General features: G+C 38.2%; 1 protein-coding gene across 4 annotated transcripts in view; it reads right to left on the bottom strand.

Moving 5' to 3' along the window:
* The window catches only part of prr5b (proline rich 5b (renal)), a 145,654-nt gene that overhangs the window by 63,422 nt on the left and 57,614 nt on the right, over window positions 1–24,618 (bottom strand). For all 4 annotated transcript variants that reach the window (XM_039770001.1, XM_039770004.1, XM_039770002.1 and 1 more), the window contains one exon: window positions 9,526–9,606. In XM_039770001.1, coding sequence (XP_039625935.1) covers window positions 9,526–9,606 — 81 coding nt within the window. The remainder of the gene's footprint in view (window positions 1–9,525; window positions 9,607–24,618) is intronic.

Here is a 24,618-nt window from a genome sequence, read left to right as displayed (position 1 = left end):
AGCCATTAGTGGTGTTGCTGTGAAAGAAACTGCAGTACTGCAGCAATTGACTACAATCCAGAAAAACAATTCAAGAATATACTGTAAGGCATTTTATCGGTTAGGATTTTTTGGGGGATCCACCAGATTGCAAGGAATTCATCTTGACTGCAATGCAATAGATACAATTGCAGGTCCGTAAAATGGAGAGACCAATGACGGATACAATGTTCTTCCAGTATTCTTTCTTTAATTTGAATACAAAGCTGTATTTCCATTCTTATGAGGCTTTCAAATCAAATAGTATGTTATGCTAATTTAATTTTTGATGTCCAAACAACATTGTCTTGACCTATAAAACCCATTTGTTTTCAGCAGTAAGAACATCAAAATAGACAATATAGCATACTCTACTTGCAGATGAAACCTTCATATGAAACAGAGGGTTAGAAGTAATGGATCTTCTTTTGGGTGCAGCAATTGACTAAAATTCACAATGAAAAAAGAAGCAGCAGAAATAACCTAAACTTCTCCCATTAAGGCATTGTGGTGTAGTGGTTAAGACTTTGGACTTCAAACCCTGAGGCTTCTGTTCACATCCCACCAATGACACTGTATAGCCCTGAATCCAATTGGAAAAAGAAAAGAAATGTAACTAATTGTATCTCAAATGTTGTAAGTCCCATTGGATAAGGGTGTTGGCCAAATAAATGTAAATGTTAAAATGGTGTTCAGTAATGTTACAAAGGTGATTTAAAGTTGATTCATTAAAAGCTAAAAACTGCTAAAAACCTTAATTCCCAATTAGCATCAAAGTCAAAAATTGGTACTGCCTTAGTATACAGTTGATTTGAATAAATGTCTACCAACAAAAGTTACTAATTAGTTTTACTCTAAAGTACTGCCCTGTTTTGTTCATATCACATTCTGAAAAAAGCATAAAAAATCTGAAAATCATATTTTATTCTATTAAATCTTGGCTTGGATCCAACGGTTAATTTGCATTGGATTTATTTTTGTGTTTGTTTTTTTTATTTCCTCTTATTAAACTTTAAAACTGCTTAATGCTGATTGGTATTGCAAACTTCATGATGATATACAGGTAGACAACATTGTTGGCCTTTTCAAAAACACAATAATATGCACTGATAAAAATAACGTAGTGCAATCGGTGTACCTCAGATTTATTGACACGTGACGCACCCCCAGTCTGCCAAAGCTATCAACAACACTGGGGGATATTTTTCCCTGTTCCAAACTGCACTCATTTCATCAAGGGGACCCCCTTCCACCGCTCTTATAAGCACACTCAGTTCACAGAGGGGGGAAAAAACTCTCTTCAAATGTTGTCTGTGTGTTGTTAAGGAATTTAGAGGTAAAACTAAGTCTCATGGCCATAAAAGTTGAGAAACACTGCTCTAAGATAAACCCTGCAATCCAGTGAGACAATAACAATGTTATCCCAAAATGGTTAAGGAAAAAAAAATGCATGGCGCTTTTATCGATTGTGTTTTGCTTTCCATCAATAATGTATTTCATATGATATTCAACTGACTGATTGCATGTTTTCGATGCTAACTCATTCCACTAAGATTCATCATTTCTAGAACAAGTTCATCACAGAATTAAAATAAAACTTCTTTCAGCGAAAAGTCCAGCAAAAAGGGTGAACTACTACTTTTAATGCTACCATGAGCTAACACCAATTTACATTAGGCATTCAGCTTCTTTTGTTCATTCACCTTTTCATTTTAGTTTATTCAGAGGTTCTATCAAGACAGGAGGAGGACAAGAATTGCTTGTGGTATTACTTAAAAGTGAATTTGAAAATGTGAGGTAGGATCTTGGAAGACCTATTATATAGTAAGGTCAGACCACCAATCATGCAAAAATATAGTAGTAAAAAGATCATGCAAGGACGCAGCATTGTATTGCAAGACAAAAGTCACAGATGAAAAACTCAAGGCCTGAGAAGGAAAAAAAAGAACAAAACTGAAAGGAGAATAGAAACAGGGCTTTGACTTTAAATAGATGAGCCCAGAATAATCTAAAGTGTGCTTAATTATCCCTAGTAATCTCCAACCTTCAGCACACCCTTCAAATGCTTCCTGCTATTTGCCATACCCTCTGAGCATTGTGCCTTTGACCAGGTCCATCATGTTAAGCTGCTTTATGCATTCATCAGTCATATGATTGGTAAGCATTTGTATACTTAAGTAGGGGTGTTATAATCTTTCCTTTAGCATTGTGCATTTTTGTCTTATAAAGTTTTTTTCTTGTTTCTGTTCTCTTGCATATTTATTGGATTGCAGGAACATGTCTTGTTTATGATTCCGAATTTTACCTTTGTCTAAAGTTTACCTATGGCCAGCTGTGCTTTTGCCCACTGCATTTTTGTCTTATCAATTAATGAATACATTTCTGCTGTTTTATTGTAAATTTCTTGGATCTCTAATGTTACGAAAATTCTGTATCAAAATTAGATGATTATGGCTTATATCATAACGTGGCCCATCACAAGGTAGCAAAGAAAAACAATACATAGGATAAAAATGGCTTCAGATGATTGTTGTACAAATTGACTTTATAGAATTGCAGGAAATGTAATAGACTAACGGATGGTTTCAAGTGTTGTACCTATTGCAGAATTTTGTAGTGCAGTCATGTAGGCTCAGCAGGTTCAACAAACTATACTTGTTATGTTGCTGTTTTTTTAAATGTAGAATGGAAAAGGATTACTGTTTAAGTATTGCAAGAGCCCAAAATCAGCAAGGGAGAAAACAAGAAACACAAGAAAACAAGCCAACTGTACTTCCTTAGAAGGTTGGTGTCCTTCAACATCTGCAGTAAGATGCTGCAGATGTTCTACCAGATGGTTGTGGCGAGTGCCCTCTTCTACGTGGTGGTGTGCTGGGGTGGCAGCATAAAGATGAAAGACGCCTCACGCCTGGACAAACTTGTTAAGAAGGCAGGCTCCATTGTAGGATTAAAGTTGGACAGTTTAACATCTGTGGCAGAGCGACGGGCACTAAGCAAACTCCTGTCAATCATGAAGAATCCACTGCATCCACTTAACAGTGTCATCTCCAGACAGAGGAGTAGCTTCAGTGACAGACTTTTGTCACTGTCCTGCTCCACTGACAGACTGAGGAGATCGTTCCTCCCCCACACTATGCGACTCTTCAATTCCACCCGGGAGAGCAAATGCTAACATTATTCAAAGCTATTGTCTGTTTCTACCTGCATCTTTATTACTCTTTAATTTAATATTGGTTTATATTATTTATTTTTTTATCAGTTTACCGCTGCTGGATTATGTGAATTTCCCCTTGGGATTAATAAAGTATCTATCCACCTATCTATCTGTCAATCTATCTATCTATCTAAGAAGCCCTAAGGCTTGTGGACACCAGGGGCACTCCAGCTCCCCAAACACCCAATACAAACATGCATGGACACAAAGTAAAAGCCCAAAGAGTATTTTATTAGTGAAAACTCTTCTCAACAAGCATTTCACACCCCCACAGCCGCAAGTATATGTAAAACACATTGTATAGAACAATAAACTCTCTTTTTCTTCCTTCACTTGGTTTCTCACTTCCTCCTCCACTCCACCTCGCAAGCTTTGTGCGCCAGATACTATCAAGTGAGCACCAGGTATTTTCAAGTGCACACTGGATAATTTCAAGTGAGTAGTTACATGCATATAAGATGTTAAATAAATGAAGTTATCCTAAAATTTTTAGAGTGGTAAATATTGTTTCCACCATTGCTGAAGACATATAATAGTTGCTTCATTTCATATTAAATGACTGTAGTTTAATGTGCTTGCATCGTGAATGGTTAATATTGTAAATAAAACAGTCCCTGTGGTCTTTAAAACACTTGAGACTGGAGTTCATTTATGTGCTACTCTCCCAGTCTCTAAGTCACATTCACCCTAATGACTTAAAAAGTTAGCTTCTTAAACATAATACATCAGCAGGGTAAAGGGAGGAATTATCATTTCATTACACATCGACCTTCCCACAAGTTAAGAGAACAGTCAAACAGAATAGTCTCTCTTCTTCTCACCTCCTGGTTCTGCCCTTGCTGCCATAGGACAGACCCTGCAGAAACACTTCTCTTCTAGGGCACATCAAAACACAGTTTAATGAGAAGTGAACTGACATTTAAAGGTTGTATTTCTTGTATAATGCAAGAAAGCTCATTACTGGAACTTTCAGTTACTTTCTGCTTTTTTCTTGACATTTACATTTTTTAAATAATTTTAAACAGAGTGTTATTTCACATTTGTCTTTGTTACAGTTTGTCTTATCATAAGCAGTGTTTCCCAGAACAGTACCTTTTATTAGCCCCAATTTAGGTGTTCCAAGTCGAAACAATCCTTATTAGCTCCGTATTTTTAGAAATTACTCATTTCTCCATGAGCTAACTTAAGCAAAGAAAATAAAGAGTTACTTAAAATAACTTGACTGGCTGCTAAACCTTGAAGGTGCCAAGAAGGAAGGACATTCATTCTGGCTAAAAAAAAGGAAGGATTCATACCCAGCCAGAAGGCTATAATGCAAGGACCAGGTGAACAGGCTTACCAGGAGTAGGTCATCCCCCCCACAACCCGATATGTGGCAGTGTCCCTCAGGGCTAAACCTGATTAAGTCACCTGCAGGTTGGCATAGGATTTACAGTCAGGAAATGCAGCCCTGTTAGGGTCTTTGGAGACCACCAGGGGGCGCTGCCAGGGGTGGACTGCCAGACGACTTGGACAGGAAGCATTTCCAAGGTCAATTTTAAAAGAGAACCCACCGCCTCACTTAAATGACTCAGAGTCAGGAGACTCTCTTGGAGGAGGAAGGAGAATTGTACATAGTGTATTGTGCTGGTGTTATATGAAGACAGTGTCACTTTTACCAAATAAAATTCTTTATTTGAACCTGGAATTGTGTTGGGTAATACTTAGTATGTGGTCTGGGGCTCAGTGGTGCTCTACAGTGGTTACAACCTCTAGGGCAGAGGTCTTGCACAAATTCGGACTAGGCCAAGTCACAACACTATATATCACACCCAAGTTTTCCCACACAAATTACCCCAATAAGTGGTTCAACTAAAAAAAAATATAAAGGTGGAACAGTGAGTATATTATTAAAAAGGGTTAATATAAACACAAAAAAGTCAAGTTGTACAGATTATATATGGATTATACAAAAATACACATACAAATTACTCTTTCTTGCAATACTGCTGAACAATGACTATAAACAATACAGAAAAGATGTTGGAGAATATAGAGATAAGACCAAGCAAAGCTCTGAAGTCTCCACCCTCTCTCTCTCTTTCTCTCTCTCTCTCTCTCTCTCTCTACAGAGAGAGAAATAACCTGGACATGTTTGACTGAAACAGAAAGCCCTGCCTCAAAGTGCTACCAGTTGTAAATTATTGTATTCCCCATTATTTCTCAATATCTTTTATACATCTGACAATTAACAAATATTTAAAAGGACAACAGCAGACAGCAAACAATTAACAGACAAAATAAATGAACAAAAATTAAGTAGCACTGCTCCAATTCGACCAATTAGATGTCCGGTTATTGTGAAGCTCATTGCTATATCAATAAACTTGCTTGCCAGAAGGATACGTTAGCCACATATGCACCCTAAGAAAAACAAGTCCAAGTGAAAAATACCACATTCACAACAAACAGTTAGACATGAAGAACCAGTTCAAAATAACCTTTTTAAACTTATTTTGCTATAAGATGTACTGGTCAATGACACTTTAATATACGTATTCTGATCTGATATCTTATCTTTTTTGATAGTGATGTGCATTCAATGTAGTGATTTGATTTTTTTGTTGGTATAATGTGCACATGGCATTTTGCTACAGTGTACTAATAACAATCTCTATGATAACAGGGCTGTATATAGTATTTGTGGCGTTTTTGTGCATGCCAGTAGCGGATAAGAGATACATATGTGCAATTTCATACCAGCATTAAAAATAGCATGTTTAGAATGATCATATATGAAGAAAAATATATCATGGTCAGTCTAACTATCGGCTAAATGTATAAAAACTAAAATAGTTAAAGAAATGATAACAATGTTCTTTCCATATATGTTGTGTGTCCATATGAAACAATGACATTCCATTACTGAACTAGTTGGCATTTATTGAGAAAGACACACATTTATTGGCACAATGAATTCAAAATTACATCATACTCAAAAGCTCAAAGTACAAACAACATAAAATATAGTTTTCAGTGAAGAGTGGGTTTAAAGAAAATAAAGGTGGTCCATTACAAGTAAGTTGTACTTCTTTTGCATACTTAATAGAAAAGTATAGTATCACACATTGAAGGGATTGTGGGAAGACGTATAACTCCAAGTATATACTGTATGTATGTATATATGTATGTATGTATGTATTGTGGAACTGGGCCTGGACACAGACAGGCGGACATCGTTTTCGCACCCAACACACGTTTATTTACAGATTATATTTACAGATTTATCAGTGCACGTCCCAGTGCCTCCAGCACTGATCCCCAAAGTCCAGGCCTCACAGTCACCAAAATGCCTTTCCTTCTGGCCGCCTCCACTCCACTCTCGAGCTCCGTCCTCTTCCACCTGACTCTTGCTGCTGACGGAAGGGAGGCGGCCCCTTAAATAGCAACCCAGATGGGCTCCAGCTGCTTTCCCAGCAATCCCCCACGGACACACCCCCGTGTGGCGGAAGTGCCGGCTGCGCATCCGGAAGCCCACCGGGTGTCCCCAGTCTTCTTCCCCCCAGCACTTCCTGGTGTGGCGGAAGTGCTGGGCTCCAGGTTTCTTCAGGCACCGGGGCGCCGCCTGGCGGTGGCCACAGGCCCCTACAGGGTTGGGCTTCCAAGCCCTCTACCCGTGGTCGCCAACACAAACAGGGCGGTCGCCCACTCGCGGTCTGGAGGAGGCACAAGCCCTCCTCCGGTCCTCCTGGGCATCCCGGCTGGGCTCCACCCCCAGCCGCATGCGACAGTATGTATGTATTTACACTGCAGTATATACACCTCTTCCAGTGACTGGTCTCCCCACACCACATCAACTGGAATGGCCAGTAACAAGTCCCCCTCTGACCATAACTGAAAGCCAAGTAAGGAGACAACTGACTCAGCTCCACAGAGGAAATGTTGTGGGAGCAGATGGAGTCAGTCTTCGAGTTCTTAAGGTCTGTGTTGACCAATTTTGTGCTGTCCTCTGTCACCTGTTCAGTCTGCCTTTAAGGCTTAAGAAAGTGCTACTTCTGGGGAAAACATCATGTATCGTTCCTGTTCCAAACAAGACAGGCGTCTCTTCATCTAATGACTACAGACCAGTGACACTTACATCTCACTTCAAGAAGACCTTTGAGAGAATGGTCATGGACTATACAAGTCCTCTTGTGGTGGATCACCAGCAATCTGCCTATCGGACAAAGATTGGAGTAGAGGATGCAATTATCTGTCTGCTCCACAAGGCTTATTCTCACTCCTCTGGACAAAGCTGGCAGCACTGTAAGGATTATGCTTTTTGATTTCTCCAGTGCCTTCAATGCCAACCAATCATCCTTATTAAGGGGCAAATTCAGAGATGTGCAGGTAGATTAGCATATGGTGTTCTGGATAATGGACTGTCTGTTGGGCAGACCACAGTTTGTGACACTACAGGACTGTGTTTTTGATACGGATGTAAGCAAAACTGGAGCACCACAAGGAACAGTCCTGTCTTCTTTCCTCTTCAGTCTGTAAACCTCAGACTGTAATTATAACACCATGTCTTGTCACTTGCAGATATTCCCAGACAATTCTGCACTTATATCGATAAGGGGCATGAGACAGAGTATAGGAGTCATGTGGAGAACTTTGTATCTTGGTGCAAAGAGAATTGTCTGCACCTTAACATTAGCAAAAACAGGAACTGGTTATTGACTTCATCAAACCACAAAGAGCCTCTATGACTGGTCACTACTCAGGGAGAGGATATGGAGATGGTGCTCTGCTACAAGTACTTGGGGATTCACATTAGTGACAGGTTAGACTGGTCTCGGAATACAGAGAAACTATATATGAAAGGACATAGCAGGCTCTTGATCCTATGGATACTGTGTTCCTTTAATGTGGAAAGTAACTTCTTTCATATCTTCTCTGTGATGGATGGTGCAGTTATTTATGCTGTGGTGTGCTGGGCTGGTAACATCACCTCAAGAGAGGCCCACCAAATCAACAAGCTAATTAAAAGGGCAGGGTCAGTTAAGTGACACACTCTGGTCCCCTGAAGATAGTAGCAAATAAGGGAATTTAAAAAAAAAAAAAAGCTGAGTGTCATTAAAACAATGCTGCACATCCGCTCTCTAACACACTAACAGGGAGTACTTTCAACCAACAATTCATTCAGCAGAAGTGTGTCAAGAGAAGCTACTGGGGCTCCTTTGTACCAATAGCAATATGTCTGCATAATGCTGCACTGTGATTGTGACAACCAAGTAAGAAGATTTCTTTCATTTCAAAATTGTATTCCTTTTTTGTCATTCTGGTGTGTGTTCAGACCATAATGTGTATATAGATATTTATCTATTTATATATTTAAGGAGCATCTTTAAAAAGCCAAATTTCCCCTGGGGACAAATAAAGTTCTATCTATCATATATATATATATATATATATATATATATACTATCCATATATACACACACATATATATATAGCCTTTTTGCATGTCATTCTTCCTTCAATGCTATTATTAAGAACAGCATAATATTCCTGAATGCTATTTCAAGCTCATCAATTTACAGTATTAATGATTTGCTCATGTCTGCAAAAGCACTAATTGTACATCAAGATGATCAGACATATATATTTCATTTAAGACTGGGAGTCTTCCAGGCAATACGCTATATTCTTAGCCTTCCACTATAATAGTCATTGCATGTTGTAAGATACAATATAAAATATCACATAAAATGATATACTGTAAATACCACTGAGTAGTGGAAAGGTAAATAGCTGAAGAAAGAGGTCAATGGATACCTTCCGGTATATATAGAAATAGCAAAAAGGGAACAGCCTTTCTCAGAGCATTTGTTTCATGTCTCATTATTTCACACATACGGTACATACACAACATACATTGAGAGTAGTAAGGGAACCCATTGCATTTAGAAAGGAAAAAAAGAGTTCCTCTTATCTTCTTTTGCCTTTACCTTCTGTATAATGGAGAAATTGTACCTGTTTAATGTCACATACAGAATAAACATACATTTGTTATGGCAATGAAAAAACTCTTAACTATCATGCAGTCAGTTTTGCTGACAAAGGTTCTATACTGTTGGGGGACTGACTATAACAACAATTAAAGAGCCAAAAAGAAAAGGCTAATTTCAGCATCACATATTAAACACTCACTGCTTTTTGAAATGCAGGACACCTCTTCACATAATTTGTAGGTGTGGGAGCAACACAAAATGAGTGTCAACTGTATTTTCACATAAAACATGACTAATTAAAACAAAGATGAAAATACTCACCTTACTCCCTCATTAAGATTGTAGAGTTCATTGTCTTGTAGTCCTTTACGCTGGAACACAGATATTACACCATTGTGGATACTGAAAAAATAATGAACAAAATACATTATATTAAAATAAATCACTCCTTTTTCTAAACTCTCTGACAGAATTCCTTACAGTTCCTTACAGAGTTCTCATGGTGTTATTCATATATTTCTAAAACCTTGAGACTCTGATTTTCATTATTTGATAGAGTGCAGCCACATCAGTACATTCAGTCATTTCACCCTCGCTTATCTGCCATTAATTGCTAAATTAGCTACTGCCTACTATCTGTATAAACCAATTTTACACAATTTTATTGCAAATTTAAAATATCTGCAGAAACAGTTCTACTCCTGATGTTTCTGCAGGTACATTTTAGATGAATATTGTATATTATATGATATGGAGAAGAACTAGTCAAGCAAAATCCCCAACACAAAAAATACCTTGCTGGTATCCAATATTAGTAATATTAGTAAGAATGCCTCTTTATGCAGTAGCCTTTTTACAGAAGCTCTCTCTTTTATTTTTTTTATTCAACCTTTTTATTAATATTATTAATTAATAATTTTAAGATGGTCTGTAGCTTATTACTATAATTTTCTGAAATGGTGTTTTAAACCTGAGGATTTGCCCAAAGATAGACCCATTTCAACTGTCTTTTGGACAAGCAGCAGATTTGACAGATGTCACAGGTTACGTACTACAGTATTTTTGTTACTGTGGCGAACTGGCTTAAACCTGCAATTTCACAAGCTAATTAATTGTGGATGGGTTACATACGATACGTTCAAAAACAGTGGAAAAACCAAGAGGGGGAACTGGAGATTTATGTGAATGAGAAATATAAGAAGTGAGTATGTTACCAATAAAAGCTGATATGTATGATCCAGACTTTGAAATGTTGCCTGAATTCGTCTATGTTACTACCTAGAAAGGCTTGCATCAACCTGTTGATGTTTATTTTAAAATTTGGTAGCAAAAATTATTCACTCTGTTATCGGTACAGTAAAGATCAATCATTCTGAATGTGTGTTACTTCAACTAGGCAATTGTGGATGGAACAAACTTCAAACAGCATGTTCCTTTTGTGAACGAAACAAGATGGACCTGCTGTATTCAAATATTAATACCTTTAAATGTACATCTGGTCATGTTACTGCCACATACAAGCCTGTTATTGAGAGCAGCAGCTGTGGCCCAAAATCTGTGGTCAGCCCCAATGATTTTAGAAGCTGTATGGACAGTCCTTTGGAATCAGTTTGCAATCCTGGCAAGTGAGGATATCAAACTACATTGTGATGCATTTGGTCAGGATACTATCAATAGTGGAGCAGTAATAGTTTACTAGTGTTTTGGTTCCCACAACAAAGCTCTTTAGCCTCCGTATGGAAAAAAAAAGCATTTGCTGAGCCTTTTGGAGTAATCATTTGGTGCTGACAGAGCACAATAGGCAGTTGCTGATCTGGACACGCAGGAACCAGAAGCTGCTAACTTATGGACAGGGGAGTCATTGATGTGGAGTGGAGTGTGACTGCCTTTGTTCTTTCAGAAGTTAACAATGACCGCCTTTGTTCTGTCAACATTCAGGGAGAGGTTGTTGTTATGACACCATATAGTCAGGACTTTCACCTCCCTGCTGTATCAGCACCATCAATGCCACTGATGAAGCCAATCACAGCAGAGTCGTCTGCGAATTTGATGATTCTGATTTTTTTTTTCTTACTGAAGACACAGTACTACTTTCTCTGTCACTGAGCAATCAGAAGGTCACTAGAATAAGAAGAAGAAACAGAAACAACCTCTAGTGACATCAGAGTTGTTTTATAGGTCTATAGGATTTCTACAGCCAATCCCTTCCAATGAGCTTATAAGTCACCATACCCAAAACATTGTGTGATTCAATCAAAAAGGAACTTGCTATACATGCAAAAAAAATCCCCTGTCCAGTACCTTTGCTGAACTCTGCTCAAGTAACTTTTCCTGCCCTTTCTCTGGGCCCTTAATTCACTCATGGCTCTACCTTTGCTAGAGACTAATCCAATGCTCTTTATCTACAGTGATAAGACAACACTGGTGATGTAGGCACATATGCAATTAAACCAGCCTCTCGAACTCATACATCCACCCAAGTGCACTTCTTCCGGAATCGTGACCCCATGCAGCTGCCCTTCCATTTTTTCCAGGCTCCTCATTTTGACAAGGCAAGTACATCCAAAACTATTTATAAAAAGAAAATCAAATTTATAAATAGTTATATAACCTAACTAAAACTAAGTCCCCTGATATGGTCTGTCATTATTGTGACTGTTTGACAACATTTTTGGTTAGGGTTTGAGAGCTTTCCGATCTCCCAGTTTTGACTTTAGCTTGCTTTATCAATCAAGGTTTCACCTCCTGGCTTGCACTCAAATTACAGCAGAATCTTCTGCTTCTTTCGGCTGCTCCCATTATGGGTTGCCACAGCGGATCATCTTTTTCCATAACTCAAATTACAGCAGAGTAACTACTTTAATTAATGAAAATTATACTGCAATCTCTGACAATGACTACATTATTATGGTATAAGATCCCAGGTGTAATTGTGATATAACTCATTACAGCATATTACTGAACTATATATTCTAACTAACATTAATAAAGTATCTATCTAACAGTTACGATTCTTAATTTGTATAAATTTTATACTTTTCAAATCATTTTAAATTTGTGCTGAAGTCTAATGCCAGTACTCCATTGTCTCTGTCTCTAGTTAAATATACTCTTCAACTACGGTATTGTTATTGTACTTTACATTCTTTATTAATTTATTAAAAGCAATGTATAAGTGACAATGGTAAATAAAGGGCAAAATAACACACCTTTTTATTTGTGGCAATGATATGAATAATAAGGCAACTCAAAAGGCTTAAATATTAGTTTAAAGGATTAGTTTGGTATTTTTAATGTCAAAGTTATTTCTTCACAAATATGGTAAATATGCATTTGCCACATTTTCTATAAGTTGAAAAAAATATATCTTGCCTGCAATGGCAGTTTACACTGGAGGCTATGGGGCATGCTAGTGTACTGTGTACTGTGCACTGTGTAATGTGTGACATCAGGAGACCATGAAAAGCATCTTCAGTAGGGAGGGCCACAGGGGTTTTGATAATGTTATAAAGATGATTCAAATTTGACATACAATTGCTGAAAATCTCAATGCTTTATAGCAAAGCCTAAAATTATAAGTGCCTCATCATAAAATGAACTTGAATAAATGGGTATCAACATCATCATCACCAAATGTCAACCTCCATAGTTCCCTGTCTACAATATACTGAACAACAGCATACATTCAACAAATTGAGCTTCATTCTGTTTCATCATGGTGTAGCTCTAATACACTTAGTTAGTAAAGATCTCCAGATGTGCAGCAGGTTTGGCTCTTTACAAAATGTAAATGTTTGCTCTGGCGAAAAATGTATCATCAGTTCACTACAAACTTACTGTCACTTGTATACATTACGATGATATTCCTATCTGCATATTTCACCACGCTGCCACTGTGCTCATTCAGCAGTCCGAATATCACAATATAGGTTTTGCAAAATATAACTTCACAAAAATAGGGAGTGATGAACAACAGAGAAGTGCTGCCTTTAACATACAGTTTGGTAAATGTGATGCTAAAATTAATTTCATATGTAATTTCTCAACCACAAAACTCACTATATTTTATTGGGATTTTTAAAGTTTTGTTTTAAGAAATGGAACAAAGGAAACATATGGCTCCTTAAGGGTTTGGTGGCACTGTACGCTACACACCACTTTTGGACTTGTAAACTGCTCAGAAAAGGTTTGAAATGAAAAATTGGAAATTCAACATTACTAAACACAACCCACAATGAGTCAAAAAGACTTATTCCAAGACTCAATCCAAATTAGATGAGAAGAGAACGGTATTGCTGCGATCACAGATAAAATCCTACTTTTGCAAGTGAAATTTAATCTGTAGGAAATTATAGAGCCACATCTGTCAAGTTACATGACAGCCCTTTCCCCCCAAGCTATCAGACTTCTCAAAAAATTGTGGCCCCCCCATGATCTTCCACCTTACCCTAACATCTCAAATCGTGATCCCTCACTCCAGATTATGTATACGGCAATTTATCTATCATGTCAAAAGATCGGTCAGTGCATTGATCTGTGGAACAAGCATTAAATGTGTTTCTGAGTATTAGCGGCAGTTAAAGGTATTAGCAAATTGCCCAGGTAAACAGTATGTTACATGGTTTTGTCTGCTTGTTCACACTGTCGTCTTAATTGCACTATGTGCACAATGTGTATCCAGAGCTTCATTAGTTTGATAGTTGAAATGGCAATAAGGTTTTGACTTTTAACTAAAGACATCCTCCCAATAGTCTCAGCAACAACACATGAATTAGAAGGAACAACTTCATAAGAAAACATTGTTTTTGAGCACTTTTTTAGTGACAGAATTGTAGTTACAACTTTGGGTTTGTTAATGATGTTGAGTTTAATAATCTCCTTTAAACTCTGAGGAATGATCTCTTTGACTTTAGTGAACTTCACCTTGGTTACGTATGATTCGTTTTTGTAATATCTTAAAAATAAAATGAGCAAAAAGTGCAGGACTCAGAATTGACATCTATGGTCCAACAATGAGTAGTTGAATTAAGTGATTTGCAGCAGAATATGGGAGCTGCCACAATACAAACTTCATGATAAAGTTCCATACATAGAATGTTGTTCAATGCATGCCAGAAGATAAATGGTAATTTTTATTGATTAAGAAAACCCATTAGAGTTACAACATAGCTCATTTGCTAGAGGACAATGTTAGATGAAATGTATTATTTCACTCTGAATAAGGAAGTCCCTGACAAGTCTACGTGACCATCATCATCAGGTCCTTCCATGAAAACCCTAAATACAAAGAGGACTGTTTGACTTATGTTAGGTAGATTGCCCAGAGGGGACTGGGCGGTCTCGTGGTCTGGAACCCCTACAGATTTTATTTTTTTTCTGGAGTTTTTTTTTGTTTTTTCTGTCCACCCTGGCCATCGGACCTTACTTATTCTATGTTAATTAATGTTGACTTATGTTTATTTTTTATTGTGTCTTGTATTTTTCTATTCATTTTGTAAAGCACTTTGAGCTACATTTTTTGTATGAATATGTGCTATATAAATAAATGTTGATTGATTGACAATAGTAATCTCTGGTAAGAAAATTTAGAAAGCCTTTTTAGGGAGTTCCAGACAGGGGGTTTTGATACTCCTGGAAGAAAGGCAGTTGCAAGGTATTCACAGGTTTCTGAATTTACAACAGGACAAAAAGTCTATTATTTAATATATAATACATTTCAAAACAGTGGAATCGGACTGCAATGATAAATCATTCATTTCAGTGTTTAGAAATGGGTGCTTTTAAAAAAACATCCAAAGATAACATAGCCAGTCATGTTGTGAAATAATCTCTAGAGGAAGTGATTAACTTTTAAACTGGCCCCAAGGCTTTCAGAAAGGAAAAGAGAAAAACTGGTTTGAAGGGTGTATGTGCCCAAACCCCAAACTAAATTTAAACAAACATAAATGGCTGTAGAACTGGATAAATCAGTGATTAGGTTAAGGCAGATGTACCTAAATAATGCAAGAAGTGGCAGACTTTTACAATGAAGTGACTGGTCATTTGAAAACCACGTCCCCTTAGTTTTAAGAAAACTGACAAACTCTGTGATGGCATTCTTAAGGAAAGTAGTACCCTCTGACCACAAAGCCATAGCTTTCTTGCCCCCCCCCCAATATAATTTACATACACTCAGACTAAATATAAAATAAAAACTCATTTCATTAAACTAATTTTTATCTAGTCATAAACTCAAGACTGTCCTCAAGTAAAATTAAAACTGCCATGCAGTGGCGGTTTTTGATATGGGCGACATAGGCCGTTGCCCCGGGCGGCATCGTGGTGGGAGCGGCATCTTGGCCATCAGCAAAAAAAAATATGGGCTCCAGAGGGGGTGTTCGCCCAGGGCACCAAACAGGCTAGGACCGCCCCTGCTGCCATGGATAATGCAACATTAACTCCATAATTAACCAGCAACCAGATTAATTAGTTGGGCAGCACAGTGGTGCAGTGGTAGAGCTTCTGCCTCATAGTAAAAAGACTCTAGGTTCACATCCTGGGTGCATGTGATTTCTACATCCATGTGGGTTTTCTCCGGGTGCTCTGCTTTCCTTCCTCTTTCCAAATACATGCAGGTTAGTTGAACTGGTGTTGCTAAATTGACTTCTAATGTGTGTCTTTTTGGGTTCTGGCGTCTGTCCAGGGCTTGCTCCTGCCGTGCATTTATGACTGCTGGGACAGCTGCCACATGACCTTGCTCTGGATAAATGGGTTATGAAAATGGATACATAGAATGGATGAACTTGTCCTAAGCAAAAATGACTTTTATTAGTTTTATCTCTTAAATGTAAAAATATGAGTCTCAATTTTTACTTGCTTTTTTAGCTCAAGTTTACTTACATTTTGAAGTATGATACAGATTTAGATTTTTCAGATATTTTTATTAAAGAAAAATCATTGAAATTGGCTCCTCACAGACATTTTACTTGTGCCATAGTGCTTTAACCCAGATCCTCTTTGCCAAAAAGGAGGTTTTATACATTATCAGGACAAACACATAAGGCAATAAAGGATTACATTAGAAAAAAATGTAGTGACATGATTTATTATGCTGTCAAACAAACCAACTAGGCTAGGATGTCTTTGTTAAAGAATGGTACACTCCTGCTGCATATTGACTATAGGGAATATTAAGAATAATGCAGAGTTCAAATGCTATCAAACTGATGGTAAATCTGAGTTTCTGATATAGAAATTTCACGAGGACTCCCTACAGAGTCAGAGTACCTAGTCAGACAATTCGGAGAAAACAAAGCCATCTAAATTCTCGAAGTTGTGATATAACACTGACTTTTATATCAGTCTACTGCAAATAACTAATAATGTAATCAGGTCAGACAGACATGGCATTTCTGTGGTTGAAATCCATTTGGAGTGACCCTCTGAAAAATGTATTTACTTTATTTTCACAAAAAAAGTTTCTTCAATTGTTTTTTATAGAACAGCATCTGCCAAATCAACAGAAACCATGCGACTCTCCCAAATCTCCACAACCTGGAGCTCTGAAGTCTCCAATAGGATGTAAACGCAACATAATTACACTCCTGCTTCAATGGCATCTCTTCTAAATAAAAAAAAAAACTTCAAGAATGAGCATAAAATTAGATTTACAAAGTGCTTACAATCTCTTTCATATCAGACAGGCAATTTCTGAAAAAACACTTTTAACACTTCATCTGTTTATTATGAGTATTTGGTTATGCCATATGGCATCGCCAACTGCCTACAATATTTTATTCACTAGTCACTAATACATTTCAAGATGTCTTAAAAATATTTTTATTGTTTTGTGTAAATGATCTAAAAACAACAAAACATTTTAAATCCTGGTAAGAATAATGGAGTTTGCTTTTCAGCTGTTTTAATTTTGTAAATACTGTATGTATCATCGTTTTTTACAGCAAATATTTCCCACCATTTTGACGTAAGTGAAGTTGAAAATGAGCCAGAACCCTGAAAATAATTCTACCAGCTACCAAACTAATTTTTATACTGATATGTTGAATCCAGAAATAAAAGCTTTAGAAATGAACTTCTCCTGAAGGTGCTCCAGAGTATTTATTATATGTTTCTGACTCTGATAACCAGAAGATTTTGTTTTGAGGTGATGAATCTTTATTTTTAGATATCAGGGTACTGTGAGAAGTAAGTAATTGATTTATTTGATTTTTTTGCTGACCATCACTTCAGTAAGAGGTAGTAGATCATGTTAAACCTTGTGCCAAAGGCAAGAGGGCAAGATCCCTAAAAATGTGTTCAGCAGTTGCTCTCCAATATACACCATCACCCACCACACTGGCATTTGACAAACAGCTCCATAGATATTATGACAGATTTATCAACCTCTGGAAGTCCTCTTAGATGTCTTTTAGATTCATCAACATTCATACCCCTGAAAAATTAAACATTCTGTTCAAAGACTGGTAAAAATATTTTGTAACAGAAAAAAAATCAGATTACATGGTTTTCAAAAATCTATTGTATCTGATGGCAGTCCCAAATTTGTTTATCATTTCTGCCTTTCTTTTTTTCAAAGCTGGTAATAAAATACATAATTAAAACCAAGAGGCTATCAAGGCAATCAGGGATTAGAAAGGTTTCTTAAATATAGAGTCAATGCTTTCCAGTCATTATCACTCTAGTGTTCCCTTTGAACATTCAGAAATCAAGGGCCACTTCTCAGTGAATATATATTAGGCCTGGGAAAGTTAACAGGTTGATTTTTGCGATCAATGTGGCCTGTTTAACACATTAAAGAATACCATTACATCTAGGGCCAGCAACAAGACGATCAGGCAGTGCTTTGGTCAGGGTGGCATTTTCATGTATATATATATTTTAACATTACAAAACAATAATAAAAAAGTTAAGTGTAAACCTATAGAATTACATACACATCCAGTATCATATTTATATACTACCTTTAAAAATTACACATCACACAATCCCTTGCCACATGTCAGTATGTGGTACTGGTATTCATTTCCTTGATATATACTGTACATACCGCCATAGGTGCAGGGGTGTGGGTGGAAGGGGAGTTTATGGTAGCCCTGGAGCAATACTAAAGAAAAGTTGCGAAGATAAAAATGATGTTTTATCTTTTCTTTTATTTCATATTTCTGCCAGAAGATAGAATCAATGTCATAACACATACGTGCAAAGTATGCTTTCTTTGAGTGGCACTAAAACTAAATCTCTAGTAGCCCTGTATTTAACTTGACAGTCTGCCAGTTATCTTACAGTGCTGGCCGCCCTAATATAACGAAAACAAATTGTACAAAACAGATGTGTAATGATTATCCATACCCATTATTCCATTTTACAGTCAGTCAGCCAGTATCTTTGCTAATTTACACAAAGAACTCAACATACTGTAACTACTCAAGTAATGCAAAGTGTCAGTTTTTAAGTGAGATAGATGCTAAACAGAACTTTTTTTTAGTGTGGCAGGAGCAAATGCTTAGGTAGAGCAGTGTTTTCCAACCGTTTTTCTACAGTGCCACACTTTTTGTAACCCAAAAATTCCCAAGACACACCACAATGCTACCAACCACAAAAGCATTAAATCTCTTAGATAAGCTAAACTGTGTAAAGGGGTGGGACTATCAGAGACACCAGGAAAAAAAAGCAACTTGGAGGTCGGCATTCACAGACACAGCACTTAGTGAGCACTTTGGATGCATTTACTCAGCTGCTTCATCGTTTTGTCCACTCACACTATATATCCTATATGGCAAACTTGGGTGTCTCTCATTAAGCCCCAGCTGAAATACATTTGTTTAGAGCAGTGGTCTCCAACCTTTTTGACAGCAAGGACCGCTTTACAAGAAGCAAATTGTTCCAGGGACTGGTGTCTTAGGATTTTTAGGGGCGGGTTCGTAGGGCAGTTTTATACACAACTAGCAAAATACCCGCGCTTCGCAGCAGAGAAGTAGTGTGTTAAAGAAGCAATGAAAAGAAAAGGAAACATTTTTAAAATAACATAACCTGATTGTCAATGTAATTGTTTTGTCACTGTTGTGAGTGATGAGTGTTGTTGTCATTCATATATATATATATATATATATATATATTTACACACACACACATAAACATATATATATATATATACATATCTATACATATACACATATATACATATATATCTACATATATACACACACATATATACACACATATACATACATACACACACATATATACACACAAATACATATACATACATATCTACATATATACACACACAGCTATTTCAGATCAGTGCAATACGCTGTTTGTTAAAATGGATAACTCCCGCTCTTACGTGCAATAACAAATCAAATCATTCAGTTGTCTTTGCTCATATGTCATTTTAGAGCTGGACGCCTGGCATCTTTTTTTGGCCACAGGTTCGTTTCTGTTTGCTGTGAGGTTCTGTGTTGTGGAGATTCTCAGGATGGATTGCAGGTGCTCATCAGTGAGGCGACTCCTGTGTGCTGTTTTGTTAGTCTTTATCACTGAGAAGAGCTTCTCACACAGATATGTGCTACCAAACATGCACAAGGTTCGAGCCGCATGTAGACGGACTTTTTGTTCATCAAAGTCACCAAAGCGCGTGCAAACTCAGTGCGCAGTGCGCCAGTTTATCAGCAAAGTGCGATTTGGGAACACCGTAGTGACGACTTGGTTTAACAGTACTTGGCAACAGGGAAAGTGGGGCAAGGTGAACTGGTGCATTTGTGTCTCCCATAAAAGCAGCTTCACTTGAAATCACTTTGTGATTGTGCACGGGTTAAAACGTCCGCTGAAGTGTCAGATTCTTATTTAATTATGCTGTTTTCTGTATCTTCTGAATTGCATTCAGGTTACCCTGATGCAAGGCAGCTGAAGCGCTGCATTATGGGATCTGTAGTTTATTGTGTTACCAGCGCTTCATATACCGGGCTTTAATAACAATAATACAGTATATAAAATGATCTCGGGCGGATATAATTACACGGGCGGATGTGGCCCGCCCCTTGAGTTTGACACATATGGACTAAATAGAACTTGAAAAGATATGTTTTTCAAATGTGATCGCAATTCAGATAGAGTTGACGCGACTACAGCCTGCATGCCTCAATGAGTCATCCTCCCTCGCTCTTACTTTTTACCGCTCATCTAATGAATACACTGAGTATGGCTTTACCAAAACAATCATTGATGGCGAATAAAGTATCCATTATTCGAGTATGTAGAGCGGGATATATATATATACATATATATATATATATACCCGCCAGATCGCAGCGAGAAGTAGTGTGTTAAAAAGGTAGAAAAGAAAAGGGAACATTTTAAAAATAACGTAACATGACTGTCAATATACAGTATTTGTTTTGTGAGTGTTACTGAGTGTTGCTGTCATCAAGGATTTGATTATCATTATTTCTTTCAATCAGGTTCGTATTTGTAGGATGTGTTGTGTTCAAGTTACATTCCGTGTTTGTCAATCGCTGTAAAGATGACAGGTTTCATTCATCGATTCGTTTCTTACTGCATCAATAAACAGCTCGTCTTCTTCTTTATCTGAGACCTGACACACTGCATGCACGGTTTTTTTTACACTGTCTTCCTTTAGCGGGACATTGACTTTTTCCACCGTGTGCTTTGTTTCCGCAGTAGCTGGATTTATGAATATGCTTATCAGACGCTTCATATTTTTGCTGCCTTTTCAATTGTGTAATTCGGTTTTGTTCAGCGCTTTTGGAACTGTTGCTTTTATCTGTGCACTGCGCCAGTTCACGTGAGCCGCCGTGTACATGCATCAAGGTTCCCAGCTGTGCTGGTGCCATCTCGTGCTATGTCCGTGGCTGTATTTAATGTTACCTTAGTCCTGGCACTTAAAACTTTCTCTCGCAGTTTCGCTGAGTTTGTGTCAAACACCACCCTGACCATCTCATCTTCCTCTCCATAAGCACAGTCCTTCACCCGTGGCAGTTTGCTATTGGATTGCCGCTGACGGACGGCCTTATATGGGCAGGCACTAAATTACAAACGCCAGCGGCAGCCTGTCTATGAACTTAATTTAAAGTGTAGGTTTACATCGTGCTTTGTTTCCGAAGTAGCAGAACTCATGAACATGGTTGTATATGTCACTCGCTCACTTCTTATTGTTTCGCTGCCTTCTCAATTATATAATGCATGTTTTCTTAAGCGCTTTTTTGAGCTCTTCCTGGTTTTCTATGTACTGCGTGATTACGTGGGAGGCGTGATGATGTCACACGAAACTCCGCCCCCACGGCGTTGAAGCTCATCTCCATTACAGTAAATGGAGAAAAACTGCTTCCAGTTATGACCATTACGCGTAGAATTTCGATATAAAACCTGCCCAACTTTTGTAAGATAGCTGTAAGGAATGAACCTGCCAAATTTCAGCCTTCCACCCACACGGGAAGTTGGAGAATTAGTGATGAGTCAGTGAGTGAGTCAGTGAGTGAGTCAGTGAGTGAGTGAGGGCTTTGCCTTTTATTAGTATAGATTTACATTACATTTCTATTACAGTATTATTAAGTTATAATATCGTAATAGAAATTATACAGCTTACCATAATGCAGAATTAGTGGGAGCCCTGAACTTGTTTTCCTGCAACCAGTAGATCCCACCTGGGGACGATGGAAGACAGTGACACGTGAAGTGTGTTGCTTATGTTCAGTCTACTCCGTAATCTTGTTTTGGTTGCTGTCAATGCAGAAAACGCTGCCTCACAAAGATAGGATGCTGGAAATGGAAGCAGCTTCAATAGTTTCTTTCGTGTTAATTTTAATCTCCTCCTGCCTACAAGTTATGCTGATGAGAATTTTTCTCAGCATTTCCTTGTGATAATACACTTTCAGGGTGCAAAGGATGCCCAAACCCAATGGCTGAAGCACTGCTATGCAATTGGGCGGGAGGAATGCAACGCAAACATTTTCTGAATGAACCCTAAATCCAAAGAGGACTGTTTCATTTATGTTAGGTAGAATGCCCAGAGGGGACTGGGCGGTATCATGGTCTGGAAACCCTACAGATTTTATTTTTCTCCAGCCGTCTGGAGTTTTTGTTTTTCTGTCCCCTGGCCATTGAACCTTACTCTTATTCGATGTTAATGTTGATTTATTTTTTATAATTATGTCTTTCATTTTTCTATTCTTTAATATGTAAAGCACTTTGAGCTACTGTTTGTATGAAAATGTGCTATATAAATAAATGTTGTTGTTGTTGTTGTTGTGGGCAGCACAGTTATCGATCAGAAGCTGAAAAATCCTCTTCTTCATATTGTGAGGTTTCTAAACTTTTTTGGGATCCCCCCCACCCAACGGGAATGTCACACTAAAGTGCATCCCGAAGCGCGATTGCAGCATCTGTGTAAGATTGTTTGTCCATTGCCGGGGCAGGGAAACAGCAGGCTCACAGTGTGTTGTCCCGTTGACAGAGGTCCCAAGAGAGTTTAAAAACCACAGATTTTCTTAAATGAGTCCCGCATTAATAGGAATGTTTCTTGAAGAAGCATCACTGAACTACATAAAAACGGCTTTATCACCATTTTCAAATGCAGCAGTTCGCATACATTTGCAGCCTGAGATTTTTCTTCTTTTTTGCATATAACAAAGACATATGCATTGCATTTGTCATTCCAACAGATTGCACATCACAAACATTAACACTGTTATCATTTTTTCGTGTCTGCCATTTCTATAGAAGGGTGACAATAAGTTAAATTCCAATGGATGTTTTTCAAATGTTGATGAGCAATAAGCAAAAGGTATCAATGAAAACCACAGAAAACAAAAACAGCAAAAAAAAAACATTATGAGGAAAGTTCAAAGAAAGAACATTTTTTTACAATGTTTCTGTCTGCAGATCGTTGTGCAAACGTGCACAACTGAGCTGCAACCACAGAACTAACTGCTCTGTGGATGATTCATTCAAGCATTTCAAGGTCACTTCGTTGTAATGATAGTATCTGCTGAATGTACTTCGTAGTAACGAGATTTCTGTAGACTCGTGTCATATGGGGAAACTGTCAAAAACATAAAAATAACTTGTAATACTCTCTCACCTCGGTCTCTCTCCCCTCTCTGCGCCGCTGCAAAGCCCCGCCTGCCTAGCGTTTTGAAAAGTGTCCTCGGTGAAGGAGGCAGCCTTTTTGCTGTAGCCCTTCACTGAGTGAGTCTCGTGGCCTGGCTGTCAGACAGCCGCAGCCCGGTAGTGGGCCGCGAACCATTGGGGTTGGGGACCCCTGGTTTAAAGTATAATTATAAAGTTGTTGATGGTGATGAACAATTGAGGATGGCATTGGCAGAGTTTTAGCACAAGTTTTAATTTTTCCCCACATAAGGGATTCATATTTCGGTTACATCAGTCTTTAACAGTGCATTCAAAGATGACATCACTTCCGAAGCCGGCCCCTTTGATGATGACATCACTTCTGAAGCCGGCCCCTTTGATGGCGTCACTTCCAAAGCCGGCCCCTTTGATGGCGTCACTTCCAAAGCCAGCCCCTTTAATGACGTCACTTCTGGTTCCGGCCCCTTTGCTGACATCAGTCCCTCTCCAGACCTTTAAAGCCTCCATCTTTGGCTACTATAGGCAGTTCTGTTTTGGACTCTGTGATATGCACATCATGCTTTTGATTCAAAAAACCCTTTTGCAGCTGGGAAAAACAATATACGGGTGGCTGCCCCAAAACTTTATAATGTCTTAGACACACACACACACACACACATATATATATATATATATATACACACACACACAGACAGGCAGACACCGAATGTCCCCAAACACATACATTTATTCTTCTGCTCTCTGCACAACACAATCACAGTGCACCAATCACCAATAATACAGTCCTTTGGACTTCCTTCTGCTGCCTCTGCTCCTCCCTTTGCAAGCTTCATCCTCTTCCTCCCGACTCTGGCTTCCCCGAATGGAACGAGGTGGCTTCTCTTACAGCACACCCGGAAGTACTCCAGGTGCCCCACAATGTGCATCCAGCTCCTCTTCCGGCAGCACTTCCAGGTCTGGCAGAAGTGCTGCAGAACACAGTTCTGGAGCTATCCAGGCTCCCCCTGGCGATGGCCACGTCCACCCACCGGGTTGAGCTTCCAAGCTCCATGGCCCCCATGTAATCCAGGAAGGCTGCCCTCTTGCGTTCTGGGGAATATACTGCCCCTCTCCTGGTCTTTCCCTTCTCTTGCCATCCCGGTGGGGCAACATTCCTGGATGTCTGTCACAATATACACATGTATATATATATATATATACACACACAGATGTATATATATATATACACACACACACACATATATATATACACACACACACACACATATATATATATATATATATATATATATATATATATATATATAC

This window comes from Polypterus senegalus, chromosome 11 (assembly GCF_016835505.1).
Source record: "Polypterus senegalus isolate Bchr_013 chromosome 11, ASM1683550v1, whole genome shotgun sequence".
In the NCBI taxonomy this organism is placed as follows: Eukaryota; Metazoa; Chordata; class Cladistia; order Polypteriformes; family Polypteridae; genus Polypterus; species Polypterus senegalus.
This window is presented reverse-complemented; position numbering and strand designations above follow the sequence as displayed.